The sequence below is a fragment of the Pinus tabuliformis genome, chromosome 4_1, assembly GCF_031772625.1.
Source record: "Pinus tabuliformis cultivar Carrire ecotype Pingquan chromosome 4_1, CPIR1, whole genome shotgun sequence".
Classification (NCBI taxonomy): domain Eukaryota; kingdom Viridiplantae; phylum Streptophyta; class Pinopsida; order Pinales; family Pinaceae; genus Pinus; species Pinus tabuliformis.
Window position 1 is genome coordinate 85596632 of NC_142303.1, and position 14668 is coordinate 85611299.

The 14668-nt window shown below is 37.5% G+C and overlaps 2 protein-coding genes across 8 annotated transcripts in view; one reads left to right on the plus strand and one right to left on the minus strand.

Annotated features, from left to right (window-relative positions):
• Window positions 1-10519, plus strand: part of LOC149174304 (CRM-domain containing factor CFM3, chloroplastic/mitochondrial-like) — a 65640-nt gene extending 55121 nt beyond the window's left edge. The window contains exons 4-10 of one of the 3 annotated variants that reach the window (XM_089419298.1): window positions 7654-7992; window positions 8245-8401; window positions 8514-8809; window positions 9002-9061; window positions 9336-9416; window positions 9559-9718; window positions 9898-10519. In XM_089419298.1, the coding sequence (XP_089275424.1) occupies window positions 7654-7992; window positions 8245-8401; window positions 8514-8809; window positions 9002-9061; window positions 9336-9416; window positions 9559-9718; window positions 9898-9902 (1098 nt within the window). In that variant the 3' untranslated portion in view covers window positions 9903-10519. The remainder of the gene's footprint in view (window positions 1-7653; window positions 7993-8244; window positions 8402-8513; window positions 8810-9001; window positions 9062-9335; window positions 9417-9558; window positions 9719-9897) is intronic. The other 2 variants (XM_089419297.1, XM_089419299.1) reach the window with 2 other exon arrangements.
• Window positions 10520-11454: 935 nt separating this feature from the next.
• LOC149174305 (uncharacterized) lies at window positions 11455-12751 on the minus strand. Of its 5 annotated transcripts, none has more exons than XM_089422567.1 (4): window positions 12379-12751; window positions 11958-12045; window positions 11835-11878; window positions 11455-11741 (listed from the first exon to the last, which is right to left on the minus strand). In XM_089422567.1, exons 1-4 carry the CDS (start codon window positions 12527-12529, stop codon window positions 11641-11643), a joined length of 384 nt encoding a protein of 127 aa, XP_089278693.1. In that variant the 5' UTR covers window positions 12530-12751; the 3' UTR covers window positions 11455-11640. The 5 variants fall into 5 exon arrangements, with proteins under 5 accessions (XP_089278693.1, XP_089278698.1, XP_089278696.1 ...); XM_089422572.1 differs by having other exon boundaries at window positions 12307-12741; XM_089422570.1 differs by having other exon boundaries at window positions 12213-12741.
• Between the last annotated feature and the right edge of the window lie 1917 nt (window positions 12752-14668).

Below are 14668 nucleotides of genomic sequence, written 5' to 3' on the forward strand. Positions count from 1 at the left end.
TATGTACTATGCATGCTATAATGTTACTAACTTACTTTGTAAACAGTAAAACTAACATCTAGATGAAAATCTATGTTTGAAATCAATGAATTTGTATAATTAATGAGAATTTGTGTAAGAAATATATATATATATATATATATATATATATATATAATAAAATAATATATAACGAATCCTACGTGCCCTGTTCTGGGGGATCAACGTGTCCGAATCCGACACTCGAATCCCCGTATCATACGAATCCCGAATCCCAATGTCAGGTTACTTAGTTTATGGGACAAATTTCAGCAACAGCAGGAGGGTTTTTTTAGCAGTTTTTGTCAGGGGTGTACAGGCTGTATGATGCACTAGAACAACCAGGTTTCGCTGTAATTTTTTTGTTGTTTTCTTAGCGGGCTATTTTCCTAGTTTGGGCACCCTTGTAAGCTTGGAGTAATTTTAAAGAAAAGCTGATATTTGAAGGGCATAAATTTCTATGCATATTTTGGAGATTGGTTCCCTGTAGGTTTTGCTAATTTTTTATTTCCAGCTAAATTTTATTCTATGAGTTGAAGAATTCAATCAAATTATTTTTTAGTAAGAATCATAAGGAATTAATTTACCTAGGTTGCTGGTATAGAGATTTTAACAATGAGATTAGGGCTTCTCCTTTAGGGACAATTTGAGTGATAACTTGCATCATTTTCTAGGAAAGTGATTAATGCCTAAGGGCACCTATATTTGGTGCTCTGTTTTTCATGGGTTAGTTTCTCCCTTGTGTTTGATGATTCTCTCTCTAGTGGACTTATGATCAACTTTAGTGTTGTTACTTGGCTTATTTTGGCTATAAGTGCAGATTTCTTTTTTTGGCACAATTGTGCTATGGTGTCTTGTCTCTCTAAGGAGTGTGCTGCCCTGTTGTTGTTATTTACTCCTTTATTGCAGGATTTTGGGTTGACTATTCAGTTCCATTCAATCCTCACTCTCTTATGTGAATCTCAACATGGGTGATAGATGTTACGGGTAGAATCACCCTAGGCTCTTGGGTTGAGAACCCCAACAGAGCGGAGGGCATACAACATAAAGAGACATACAAACAAGCAGTCCTAATACTTAAACTACCGAAGTATGAAGAAGAGGTATTACCCAGAGGTCCTACGTTTGAGGTTATTCCCGTAGGGTCCAAACTCTCTGCGTGTTCCAATGCCTTAAAACCTGTAACTCATTCAAGCAAAGCATATACAACAACAGTAATAGAAAGCATGTTCATGATATAAGTGTTAGGTCATATAAGCATGTAAGCAAATAAGCATTAACGTAAGATTTTATAAGAAAATCATGACATAAATTAATGCATAAAGACCATAATCATCAAGAACAAGACAACGCCTCTTTATTAATGTAAGCTAAAGAAAATACAGAAGAACTACAACTTGAGTTGTTCGTCGACTCCAAGCGAAACCGTCCTCTAGATCCGTCCTGCCCAGGCCTCAACAATCCTCCATAAATATACACAACGATGTCTTGAAGGGATGATGGACATCTCAAGAAGGAAACAGGGGTTTCCTATGACTTGGGAGTGCAGAAGGCACAGGGATATCTTCAAACTTGATCAGGGATGTAATCAACTATAATATCAATATCTAATCTTTTCTCCTCCCTTAGGCCTTCCCATGGAGGTTTATTTATACTTCTCCAATTTTTTTTGTTTGTTTGTTTGTTCAGTTGGGAAACATTTGGGCCGCGAGCTATAGTAGGTGGGTAACAGGTAAAACCCATAAACCTTGCCCGAATTAAGGGAGATTATAAATTTTTTATTGTTTTAACACATATACGCGGGTTGGGTATAGACTGACCCATGTGTACATGTGCTTTAGATAGGGCAAAATCACGTATGGGATTTAAAACATTGTTTTTTACAAAAATTGACCAAGTTTGGTAGGGAAGGGTTGCCCTAGGCCATATCATAGAGCATCAAATCTACCAAAGGTGGTAAACGGTGCTATAACAATAGACAAGACGTGTATAGTGTAGAAGAAGTTGATGATATGCTAGCATTGATGGCTAAGCCACGATGGAAAGTGCTGAGAATCTGGAGAAGAGGAAAATTAAAAAATGTTCCTTGGGAAGATGCAAACAAGAAAACCATTGTGACAACAATGTTTGATCATAAAAAAGAGAAGAAATTGATCTTTAAGGCACTAGTGAAAAGGCTTGGATTTCCAACTATAACATATCTTGGATCATGACCCCTTGGATTGGTTGCATTAGGATGTAGAGCTGATGGTAACTAAACGTTGCAAATTTTAAGGAGTTTGGGTATGGGTGACCTCATGGCTACTGGGTGCAACCGTGCAAGCCTTGCAACCTACAGGTGATGTTGGATGCTATGCGATTCATTTCTCTAGATGTCCCTACTTGTTGCCCTTTTGTTTGATCTTATGCTAATTATGTCCCCTTTCCTATAGTTTCCAAAAGTCCTCTCCCATGGATATAGACACCCACTTGGACTTGTTTCTTGGCTACCCTGTCTTTTGGCAATGTTGCACATATCGCGATATTATCGCTGATATTTATCCTGATAGATTGCCAGATTTGCAATTATCGTGATAATGTCCGTATTTATTGCAAGACGATGGAAATTATCGCCCTTCTGCGCGTAAATTTGTTTTAAATTGTTCGAGTCAATTTTTTTTTTGCTCATTTCAGTTTTTCTCCTGCTGAGATTAAGCTTTAAGAGGTATAACGACCTTGTGATCTGACTGTAACCATAAACAAAGGGAATTCAATAGTTTTTTTGCCATTAGCATAATAATTGTGGAGTGGATATCTACTCCAATATATGATTTCCACGTTTCCAGGTATGAAAAAATTTTCTCCTTCCTTTTCTTTGTTTTTCAAGATCTAGAATAGGGTTTGTAATGTTCATTAGATATACCTTTTTTTTTTCTCCCTTTGAATGGAGGATTTAATACTTATGTAGCTCGGGTATTTTATTTGAAGCATTTTTCATGTTTTTTCAATTTTGTGGATTTGTATTCTATTTCAGAATTTGTAATTCTAAGTTGCTTCATTTTTTTTGTCCCATAGGTTTACAAATTGAATTAGTGCTCTAGACTCTAGGGTCTACAAACTCTACACATTTCAAAAATCAAAATTCGAAAGCCATTGGATCCATTGTGGGAGTATGGTCTACCCTACGAGTGTACTAATAGAATGAGGTTGAATTGCAAGTTATGTGGTATGGAAATGTTTTGTGGAATCAACAGTTTGAAATACCACCTTACCAGAATACCAAGGAATGAAGTGGAGCTTTGCCCAACATACACCCCAGAAATTATCCATATTGCAAACTAATCCATTTTCTAAATGCATAAGAAGAGGGATCAAAAGGAAGAAGCAAGGCTTGAGCTTGCAAATAGATCGACAAGCTTCTTAGGAGTGGGGTTTGCCAATCCTTGGGTTCACCTTCTATAATGCCTGGCCTGTCAGCGCCTTCACCTTTCTTTGTGCCAAGATCCGTGCCTAGGGGGCAACCTTCTATTCGGTCAATGGTGAAATCGAAGGAAAATGAAGAGGCTAACAAAATTGTGGCGAAATGATTTCTATGGAGTGACATACCATTTAACATTGCAAAGAACAACTCATTCTACCATTTCGTGTTTGAAGTTGCTGCCATTGTTGGCCTGGGGTACAAGGGCCCTTCTTATAATGACTTGAGAGAGCATTTCCTTCAAGGGGAAAAGGATGATTGCACAAGGATATTTGCTGAGTTGAAAGAATCATGGGAGATCACGGGATGCACTGTTATGTCAGATGGTTGGACAAATGGGAAGGGCAGGTCCATTCTGAATTTCTTGGTTAATTGTCCCAGGGGGACAATGTTTATCAAATCTATTGATGCATCTGCATATGTTAAAGATGCACAATTATTATGTGAGTTATTGGATAACTTCATTTAGGAGATAGGTCCACAGTATGTTGTCCAAGTCATTACAAACAATGCTGCTAACTATGTTGCTGTTGGCAAGTTGCTCATGGAGAGGTATTGAAGCTTATATTGGACTCCTTGTGCCGCCCATTGCATTGATTTGATGCTAGAGGACATGGGAAAAATTCCTTGGATCAAGGAAATTGTTGAGTTGGCTAGGAGTGTTACAAAATATATTTACAATCATACATTTGTTCTAACACTCATGAGACAGTTCACAGGAGGAAAGGAGTTGGCCCATCCTGCTATCACATGTTTTGCAACTAGCTTCATTTCTCTTTAATCTCTCTGTAATTCGATGTTGGAGTTGCAAAGGATGTTTCTCTCAGATGAGTGGAATGCTTGTGTCTATAGCACTAAAGTGGGTGGGCAAGCCATAGCCCAGTTTGTGAGACACAACCAAAGTTTTTGGATGGGAGTGGAGGAATTGTGTGCTATAACTGAACCTTTAGTAAAGGTTCTTTGCTTGGTTGATGGTGAGAAGCCCACAATGGGCTACTTGTATGAGGCCATGGATAGGGCCAAGGAAGCTATCCATCAATACTATGAGGACAAGGGGGAAGATGGATTCACTAGATGAGATGAGATATGGGGTGTGATTAATGAGTGATGGAACAACACTCTCCATCGTCTGATTCATGTAGCAGGGCTCTACCTCAACCCCACATTCTCTTATGCATGTGGATTTAGGTTTGATGCAGAGGTTATGGATGGATTTTACCAATGTATTTAGAGGATGGTGTTGACTTCCATTGAATGCAATGAGATTTCCAAACAACTTGAGGTATATAAGTTGAGTTCTAGGACATTTGGGTATGATATGGCTATCCAAGATAGGACTGCTAGGATGCCAGGTAAGCTACAAGTAAAATTTATTTCAATTTTCACTTTCAAATTTCAATGTGTTTCCTTTCTATGACTATCTATGATTCTATTTGAAATTTTGACATTTGTTACTTAATGGAAAATTGAAATATAAGTCATTGTCTTTCCTTGGAAATTTGAATCCTTTCCATTTATTTGTTGTAGATGTTTGGTGGACAAACTATGTTAGAAGAGTCCCAAAGTTGAAAAAAGTTAAAACTTGCCATTCGAGTGCTAAGTCAAACTTGTAGCTTTTTAGAGTGTGAGTGAAATTTATGTTATATGTGGGACATCATCCTAAATCCGGATTCCTCTAATGATTAATCACAAAATGCCCCTCGTGTAGGTTAGATGTCCATTGCCTCAATGACATGGTATATGTTTACTACAATCCATCGTTTTAAAATTCGGCCGTTTCGAAACCGAAACGGTCGAGTTGATCCATTTTGTTGCCCTCAGGAGTGACTCGGTAGAAGAAACGACTTGTTTGGCCGAGTCAGCCATGACTCGGCCAACTCGGCCGTTTCCATACTGACTCGCCCGAGTCACAAACAGCAGCCTGTAACCCCAGTAAAACAACGATTTAACAATTTTTTAATGATTTTTTAAGGTGTTTGCTGATTGGTTTGGATTCCAATGTGTTTTATGAATTAGTTAAATGTTATTTGGGGTCCATTTCCCCCTCGCAAACCCTATTTAACACACTCAAATGCTCTCTACTATTGATATGCTATTCAAATTTCATGGTAATGTTAAATTCTTAAAATAAAAGTGACATTCTCCTTAATCTTCATTTTCATCCTTTTACTTAAATTTTTAACATTACCATGAAATGACTCAGGATGTTTGAGAGTGGTTTCGGCCTCATTGGATTTCATATGGAGAAAGTAGAATTTTAATTTCATTCAAAATCCAGCAGACTTATTAGTTTTTCAGGATTTCAGGATTGGAGGATTGCAATGTTTCCATTGAATGTTGTCATGTATTAGGGTATGGAACTCGTATTTAATCAAGAGCACCAATCCCTCTATGTACCTTGATGTTAGTGACATTGGTTGTTGAACTCCTCTGGGATTTGCTCCCAAACCAGGAGCTTCTGAAAATGTCGCTCCCGCTCCCGTTTTCGCTCTTGCTCCCCACTTTCGCTCTTGCTCCCAAGTAACACTGAGCCAGATGATGTTGGCAACTCTAGCAGTAGCCAGTAGTACTGGTCACAGACTTTTGTTGTAGAGGCCATTTATAGCCTCCTTGGTTATGTGTTTTTGTTTTGATCTCTATATCATCATCGTTATGTATTGGACAATGCACTGGGTGCCATTTTGATATAATGGATATATTCATGAGCCTACTTTGATCATAGGTTGTGTTCTATCTATATTCTAATGCTGTGTGTTTGGAAACATGAATGAAAATCTTTAAAATTATGTGTTTTTATAAAATATAAATATTTAATGTATTTTTTACAATGACCGAGTCATTGAAATCGAGCCAGCCTAGTCGATACCGAGTTGGAGTCGGAGTCGACCCTTGGCCGAGTCGGAGTCGGAGTCGGAGTTTTAAAACTATGCTACAATCCCAGGTTATGGGTCAGGCAAATAAACAAAGTACTTGATATAGATTCCATTTCATTGGAGGCACTTACGATGAGTCCGTGGAGGGTGGAAACCGAGAAGCCTATCATGGAGGAGGCACGTGAGTGATTGGAGCAAGAGGAGGAGGAGGTGGAGGTGGAGGAGGAGGATGCTCCACTTGTAGGAGAGACAAATTTAGCGTAGGGGGAGGATATTGAATTTGAGAGTGTAGAGACACAACCACTGCTACCACAATCACCTGCACAAAGACTGCCAACTAGGGAAAGAGGTGAAAGATATCCTACTTCATCTTCCACATTTTCCCCAAGAGTTCAACCTTCCACGTCAGGCTTAAGCTCAAGCTCAGGCTCAGCATGTCCACCTACTACTTCTAGAGGAAGAATGACACCAACGACCTTTTCCCATAAAAGGGGTAGAGGGAATTGTTGAAATTTGATCTTTTAGTGCATCATGATTAGCCTTGTAGGCTTGGAGTACCTAGATGCCTCATGATGGATCATCTCATGAGATACACCTTTTTGTTTTGATGCAATTTTCTTTGATCTTATTAAGACTTGTGACTCAGAAGAGTCAGAACAGATATCATATTTCAGTATCAATGTCTATTGTACCACTTGACGTCTTATACATTTTATATAGTAGTTTTATCTTCATATTTATGTGACAATGTGTTTCTTTGATGTTGATGTTGCTTTAGAAGTTTAAAAATTTGAGTATTTTTTTAAAGTTTCCCAATAATTTCTCCAATATTACCAATAATTAAAATTTTAGACCCCGGCAATAAATTACCGATAACAAAAAATGTGACATTGATACAATCATACGAAGATATGAGTTCCATTGTACAGATCTGCAGAGTAGTCTAGGAGCTGTTCCTCAGACTCATGGTTCACGGTCTCCAACATCCTGTTATTATTCGTCTAACTCTCCTACAAAACCACATCATTAGCTGTTTATCTTCTTTCTTAAGATGGACCATATATTCAGTATTTCTTTGATGTCATATTACTCTATTGTGACCATGAGGTCTTTTACAAAGTTGAAGTAAAATAAAGCTGCTAGTCCATTGTGTATATGTTCAAGAAGGAAATATAGTGAAGAAACCTATAACACAGTAATTTAGAGTGATGGCTAGGAATCTTATTGGTCAAAGTCTGGTATAGAATATTTATGTGGATGATGTGCGTTGTATTCCTTTGAAATTTGCATATTTTATATTTGCAGAAGCTTACAGGAGGTATTCTACTTTTGAGAAATAAGTTCTTCATTATAATTTATAGAGGAAAAGACTTTCTTCCTCCACTTGTTGCTACGGTATTAGCAGAGAAAGCAGCAGAGGCAAAGGTACATCAAGATGAAGAAGAAATTGCAAGGTCAGAAGCTGCTGCAGCAGTTCAGGCAAGAGCTGATGTGGGAACCAGTATTGCTGGCACACTAGCTGAAACCTTTGAAGCCCAAGCTAAATGGATGATGGATAGTGAAGAGCAAGAAAAGATGAGAGCTGCTGCTGCCGAGGCTAAACGGGCTGAGGCAGTCAGGAGAGTTCAGCGAAAGCTGGCTATTGTAAGTTTACTCGTTGAAATTGAACTGACTAGTGATTTTTTTGGGGCAGAATTGCTATTTAGCTGTATCTTTAGTAAACTAGCTATGTGTAGTGTCCATTCTTTGAAAGGTGAAGATAAGAATTATATCCCATCAATAAAGTACCAATTTGAAAATACATGTCACAAATATTTTTCCTTTTTCTTCAGGGAAATGTTGCTTTTTCAGTTGCATATTATACTTAGGCCATTTGTTCCAATTATGGATTCACAGGCACAATTAAAGAAGCAGAAAGCGGAGAAAGATCTAGCTAAATTAGAAGTATCGTTGGTACCTGTTGAAAAACCAGCAGATCAAGAGACATTAACTAATGAAGAGAGATTCATGTTTCGGAAACTTGGATTAAGAATGAAGACATTTTTAATGTTGGGTGAGTTTTAATTGTATTAGGAAGGTAGTTGACTTGATTTATTTTAAACCAGTCACTTTTGACAGGTTAAACTATCAATAACAGGACATGTCTGTCATGACCCATGCTTCAGGGAGGCGACGAGTCTTTGACGGTGTAGTGGAAAATATGCACTTGCATTGGAAGCACAGGGAATTAGTGAAAATTCTCTCAAAAGGAATTATTAGCCTTGCACATGTTGAAGCCATAGCAAGAATGTTGGAATATGAAAGTGGGGGAATATTAGTGGCAGTTGAGAAAGTGTCCAAAGAATATGCTATAATTGTTTATCGTGGCAAAAATTATCAACGTCCAACTAAGTTAAGGCCAATGAACCTCCTGAACAAGAGAAAGGCATTAAAACATTCAATTGAGATCCAACGCCAAGAGGTACCTTCGTATCCCCCCACTTCTCTATTTTATTTGTAGCAAAGAATATTGAATTTTAATTTTGTGTTTTACATTTAGATGGGAACTAGAATTGCTGTAGATTAAGTTCCCGTCTCCCTGTTTTGACTGCTATTAGTTTAAATGCCCTATACTCATTATAATGTGCATTGTCATTTTTGCACAAATTTGCAGGCACTGAGTTATCACATATCGCAACTGGAGGAGAACATAAAACAGCTAACATTTGACCTTGTATGTTTCTGCCCACCTGCTTTCTCAATATCAGTTTTAGTTTTTTATATAAACAACTCACCATAGGTTAATTACTATTAGTTTAAGTTATTTAGCAATGATACTAGTTGTTATAATTGCACATTGTATGTGGATGTACGTATTATATTGCATCTGAAATTCGATTAGTGAGTGCGTTCAGCTTAAAATCAACCCTTTGAAGCAACAGATTATATGGATTTTCATTTGATATGGTGACTTATAATATTTCTTGTGTTTTTTTCTTTATCTTTAGAGCAAGACGGAAAAAGTAGATGAGGATGTAAATACTGCAGAGGCAAATGTAGAAGTTAATACCAAATTTGCAAATTTAGAGGTGGGAACTGTTCCAGTCAAATTTAGCTGCCTACTAGTTGGTAATTTGCTTATTCTGTAATGATCAATTAAGAAGACCAAGTGTTTCAGGAATGCTTCATAAACTTCATAACGAACATGCTTTTGTTTTGTCTGGCACATAGACTGAAGATGAAGAGTCAGATAGTGAGCCTTCAAACAGCTACAGTGAAAATGAGGATACATCTTCTGAATATGAGTCAGAGATGGATGTAATGGAGTCAGTCCAAGCCAAGACTAGCACAGAGGAACACATGGGCAAAGAGCTCAATCCAATATTTAAAGGTAAGTCACTTCCAAATATAGAAATAACCATGCTACATAAGAAGAATCAGTGATTGGAAAAGCTGTGCATATTTTCTGTCAGTGAACATGTGATATGATATCCTGGAAAAATGGTATGTCGTTTGTGATGACTACAAAAAAATATTCGTTGCTAAACTCTATTTGTACATCTAATCCAGTATGATTCTTGGAATGAGACGAAAGAGTTGTTCTGAACTTCATAAATGCCTCAACTATTCAAATTTCAGAAGCGATGGATGTGTGCTTCCACCAGCAGGTTATCACCTGAGTTACGCTCGGAGACAGTAAGGAGATAGACAATCCAAATTATTTGGCACTTGAAGGATAAATACAGTCATGGTTTTTACAGGAGCTATGCAATACTTGTCTTGAGGAACCATCCCCCCTTAGCTCAGGGGAATTGATGCTTTTTTTAAGCAAGAATTGGCTTTGCTTGTAAAAGCCAAATTCAAATTTTTTCTATTAGAACAGAGGCTCAAAGGTTAGCATCTCTGGCTTTTCAAGAATGGAATTTCATTTTAATTCTGTTCTTAGATTGATGTAACTCTTTGTTCGACAAAGTAATATATGGCGCATTGTTAAAAATAATGGTTGCTCGATGTTTTCTATCAACAACCTGATTCGGAGAGCCGGAATTTCTTGTCGCTTTTGTGGCGTTTGTGGGATGTAAAGTAATTATATTGACTATTCTGGGACAAGACTTTATATGATTGGGTCATGTAGAAAATGGGGAGGACCCTAGACCCAATTAGTTGAAAATTTCCATTTATAATTTCAGAAATGCTATAGCAGGTGTCTGGTCGCTTAAGGATATTTTCAGGCTATTGTTATATTTCACCGTTGTCTAATTTGTCAATCATGTGTGGCAAATAACAACGAATATGTGCATAGAATGTCCCTATCTTTTGTCCTGTTTGAATTCTATGCGAGGCCTAGGTGCTTGTGATGCAGGAGCATCTGGCTGACAGGTTAAGACAAAAAGGAAAGGCTGTTTGGTCTCTGAAGAGGACAGAGGAGTAATTTGCTGAGGGAACAATGTGGTTGTTTTTCTTTTACTTTTATTTGTTTATGTTGTCTAATTTAATAAACGAACAGTAAATAGGAAGGTCAAGAATATTAATTAGGATAATTGTTACAAGCAACTAGTTTTACTTTTGTAATAATATTGTAAGACAATAACAGTTCCGGAACTAAACAGGATGTAACCAACAGCAGTTGGAAAAACAAAACAGTTCCAAAGAAACAGTTCCTGAAGATCATTTTTAAAATAGGAACATAACACAATTGGGGGTTCGACTTTTTGAGAAGTGAATAAAGAAATATATTTTCTGTGCGCACAGACATTCCTCTCCAGCGTCCTTTAGCTGTTTAAATTATTTATATGACATTGCATTGATTTCCATTCACAATACAGGTCTGTCTTTATTCTATCCTACAGGTATATTTACATGCATGTATTTTGAGTTACGTTGGTCCAGACAAACATACAAAATCAGACAGTTGCAAAAACAATTCCCGAACGTGTTGTAGAGACAAGACCCACGGACCCGAATCAACAAGCATATGAACGCCGAACCTCGAGCAGCAAATCTACAAACAAGGTGCAAGCATTGACAAACAGGAAACCAAGCAGAGTACCGAGGTACGCCTGAAGAGTAAAATTCATAATTTTCATTTATAAAATAAGTACGGGAGAAACCTCTGTTCAGTCCAAAACCCTGTTCAAACAATTATACACTCGGTGCCAAAAATTTATTACAAATTCGGGCCAATATACAGTGCGGGCTTAGAAACCCTACCGCTAACAAATAGCAAAAACAGCTAAGCAAGCCTACAGCCGAGACTTCATATACTTGATGGCTCAACAAAATTCTGAAACAGAGATTACAGTGACCCCAAACTTAAGGCGTTGAATGTAAACAAGAGGAACAAAGAACGGCACTACCCGGGTCTAGCCGGAGTTTCGAACAGCCAGGTTCCGAAACCCCCCAGGTCATCATACCTGCAACAAAACCATACATCAAGTTTCATGAGGACTGAACAGCGAAATAAGGCGAGAGTACATAGAACAATAAGAACCAGTTCCAGAATTTACCTGACAGAGGTGAGCTGCGGTCTTGGCAGTTCGATAAAGTCACCCTGCTCGCGAAGGAGCAAAGACATTAGTCAACTGAGGGAAAAAAGGTAACTGCTGATAGCATGGAACCAGTGAACTTACCCTTGCAACGTTGAAGGAGCCGAAGAGAACTGCAACCACATTCTGCTCGGACCCGAGGAAAGATGACTGGGAACGCAATGTTTGTTACCTGGAAAAGTTCCAGCCAGAAGAAAATCTCAATGACCATAAGAACCACCAGCATTGACACTGTATACTAAGAAGGCACAGAGATGTTAACCAGCGAGCTACAAACACATAGTAAAATACCAGAACAAGTGCAGATAAAGCAGAGATCGAAATTACAGTGATAACAACATTCATACCGGACGAAGGAAGGAAACTTTCAGGTCAAAACCCTGAACCAGAGCACATAATAGCAGAACCTCGCACAAAAACCGCCACAGCCTACCAAGAACGCAGAGCTTACAAACTGAATGAATGTGCACGCAAATGATTCATGCTAGGGTTTGATCACCCATACCAAGGCGGGCTTGAGAATTCCAAGGGAGGACACTTGTCCAACAACTGAAGCAAAAAGTACCAATCACAAATGCGGGTTCCAAGGACCAAATCCACATCATTACAATCAACCGCCGGTGAATCCACCTTACACCTAATCTGCTGATCATCATTAATTTCTCTTTATTCACGCGTTAAAGACCGTGTGTAGTGTGTCAAGGTGGGCTGGACCCATCAGCTTGTGCATCTCTTCCTCTTATCCATACCAGACACAAGTTAGGTCTTCTTTATTATTGACAAACCAACAGCATAACAAATTCAGATATTAGCTAGGGATGAGACTCAATACAAGAGCCGATACATTCTACCAAAATTGGACAATAGTATGGTCTCTTTAATGACTAGAAACAATACTGGAAATTTTGACATTAACACGTTCCTATAGACATCGACATTAACACGTTCCTATAGACATGGACGTGATGTTGTCCTTTTTCAAAATTTAGTGGATTCAAGCTCCTAGATTTTGTTGATCACTGTCTCGAGCAGATATTGAGAGCTTTTAACGTCCTTGCAAAGACAACTTTTCTTGATTATTTTACAATTTGTATTGACCTTTTCTGTTTTCTTCTTACATTCATAGAAATATTTTGGACGTAGTGGTTGAACGATTCTTGTAGATCGTAATGCATTTGTTTCAAGCTCTGATTTGATTCACTTTTATAAAATCCTCTTTTTATGTCTGTTTTTAAGCATTTCTGGTACTAACACTAAATTTAATGATATTAGCTCTCATGGGTGTTGAATATGATGTTAAGGGTAGGGGTACCATTATGCTTATGTCTATTTGTACGAGTGGAAGAGTGGAAGATTAGTAGGTTATTATTTTGTTTCCCAAGGAAAACCTCATGGCAAACCTAAGGATGTCTCTTCGTGATATGATGATGATCAATGTCCACTAAGACTAGAATTGGTCTATTAGGCTTTCTAAAAGGTAGGAGATTACTTAAATTTCTTTAGGATTTTATTTTTGTGCTAAAAAAACATTGAAAAAACTGCCCCAATATTAAGGTAGTTTTGATGATTTGTTAGGTTAAGAAGGCTGGTAGCGTGACAGATATTTTGAAATTGTGATTGAATTTCTGTACATGCAGGGCATACTAGGAAAAAGTGCTTTTCATCTTCAACTCTTTTAGCGTCATAACGATGACGTGTTTTTCATCCCATGGTGTTTTGGGAATTGTCTAGCACCTAGTTTCACTATGTCAGTTTGTGGGAGTTGGTTCATACTTTAACAATGTTGATTTTTTTCTTTTTGATAGTCAAAATCAACAGATAATTTGATCTTCCATATGAAGGTTGACCACCTATTTGTATTATCTTAGATTCCTTTTATCCCTTAATTCTTTATTGCACCATAGTTTCTCTTTAAATTTAGATGTAATAATAGTTTTAATATTATTGATATTCTGTAAAGTGACATTTTCCTATATTTTCCAATGATTTAGCCAAGACTTGGCATCTTTATGCCATCCTTGCTTGAGCCATTGGTGGCTTTGATTGGAGTTTGAAGCAATTTTAGGGGTCTCTTGTCCTTTATTTTGTTTATCTTCTTCTTGTACATTAAGTATGTAATCATGGCCACCCTCTCAATGAAGAAAGGCTTGCTTATATAAAGAGCATAGGATAGGGTGTATGCCTTTAATTTTGAGATTAGAAGTTAGCAATTTCTTTTGGATTTGTGTTATCTTTCTCCAAGATTCTTTAGAGATACTTCTATAAAATCTCATGATACTAGCCCAAATTTATTTTCGCACAACAATTATTATTCCCAACAATTTATTTAATAACTAAAATAAATTTTGAATTGTCAAAAAATTAAATCACTGGTATTTTAACTTTAACAATTTATATGCAGTAAAAAATAAAATTAGGAGAGAGCAGTCACACATTGCAACAGATAACCACAACAATTCTCCATCATTCATTACTTTGGAAAATCAAAGCTTTCGACCCACACAAAATTACGACGAAAAATACACTTACTGGACGCTGTAACTTAGCCCCCCCATTGGATGAATTTTGGCCTAATGGTTGAAGGAACTTGACCTGAAGAATTTGGCCCAACAATGCACCAATAAATCTACCCTATGCCTTCCCTTCGAGTTGCCACTGTGCCTTTGGAATTTCAGCCTTGGCAAATCAACTTCTCCAATCGAATCAACCTCCCTCTCTCTTTAGCAATGTTGGAATGAGCAACCAAATATGAAAGATAAGTGTGAAATGCATTATTATTCTCTAAGATGTTACAT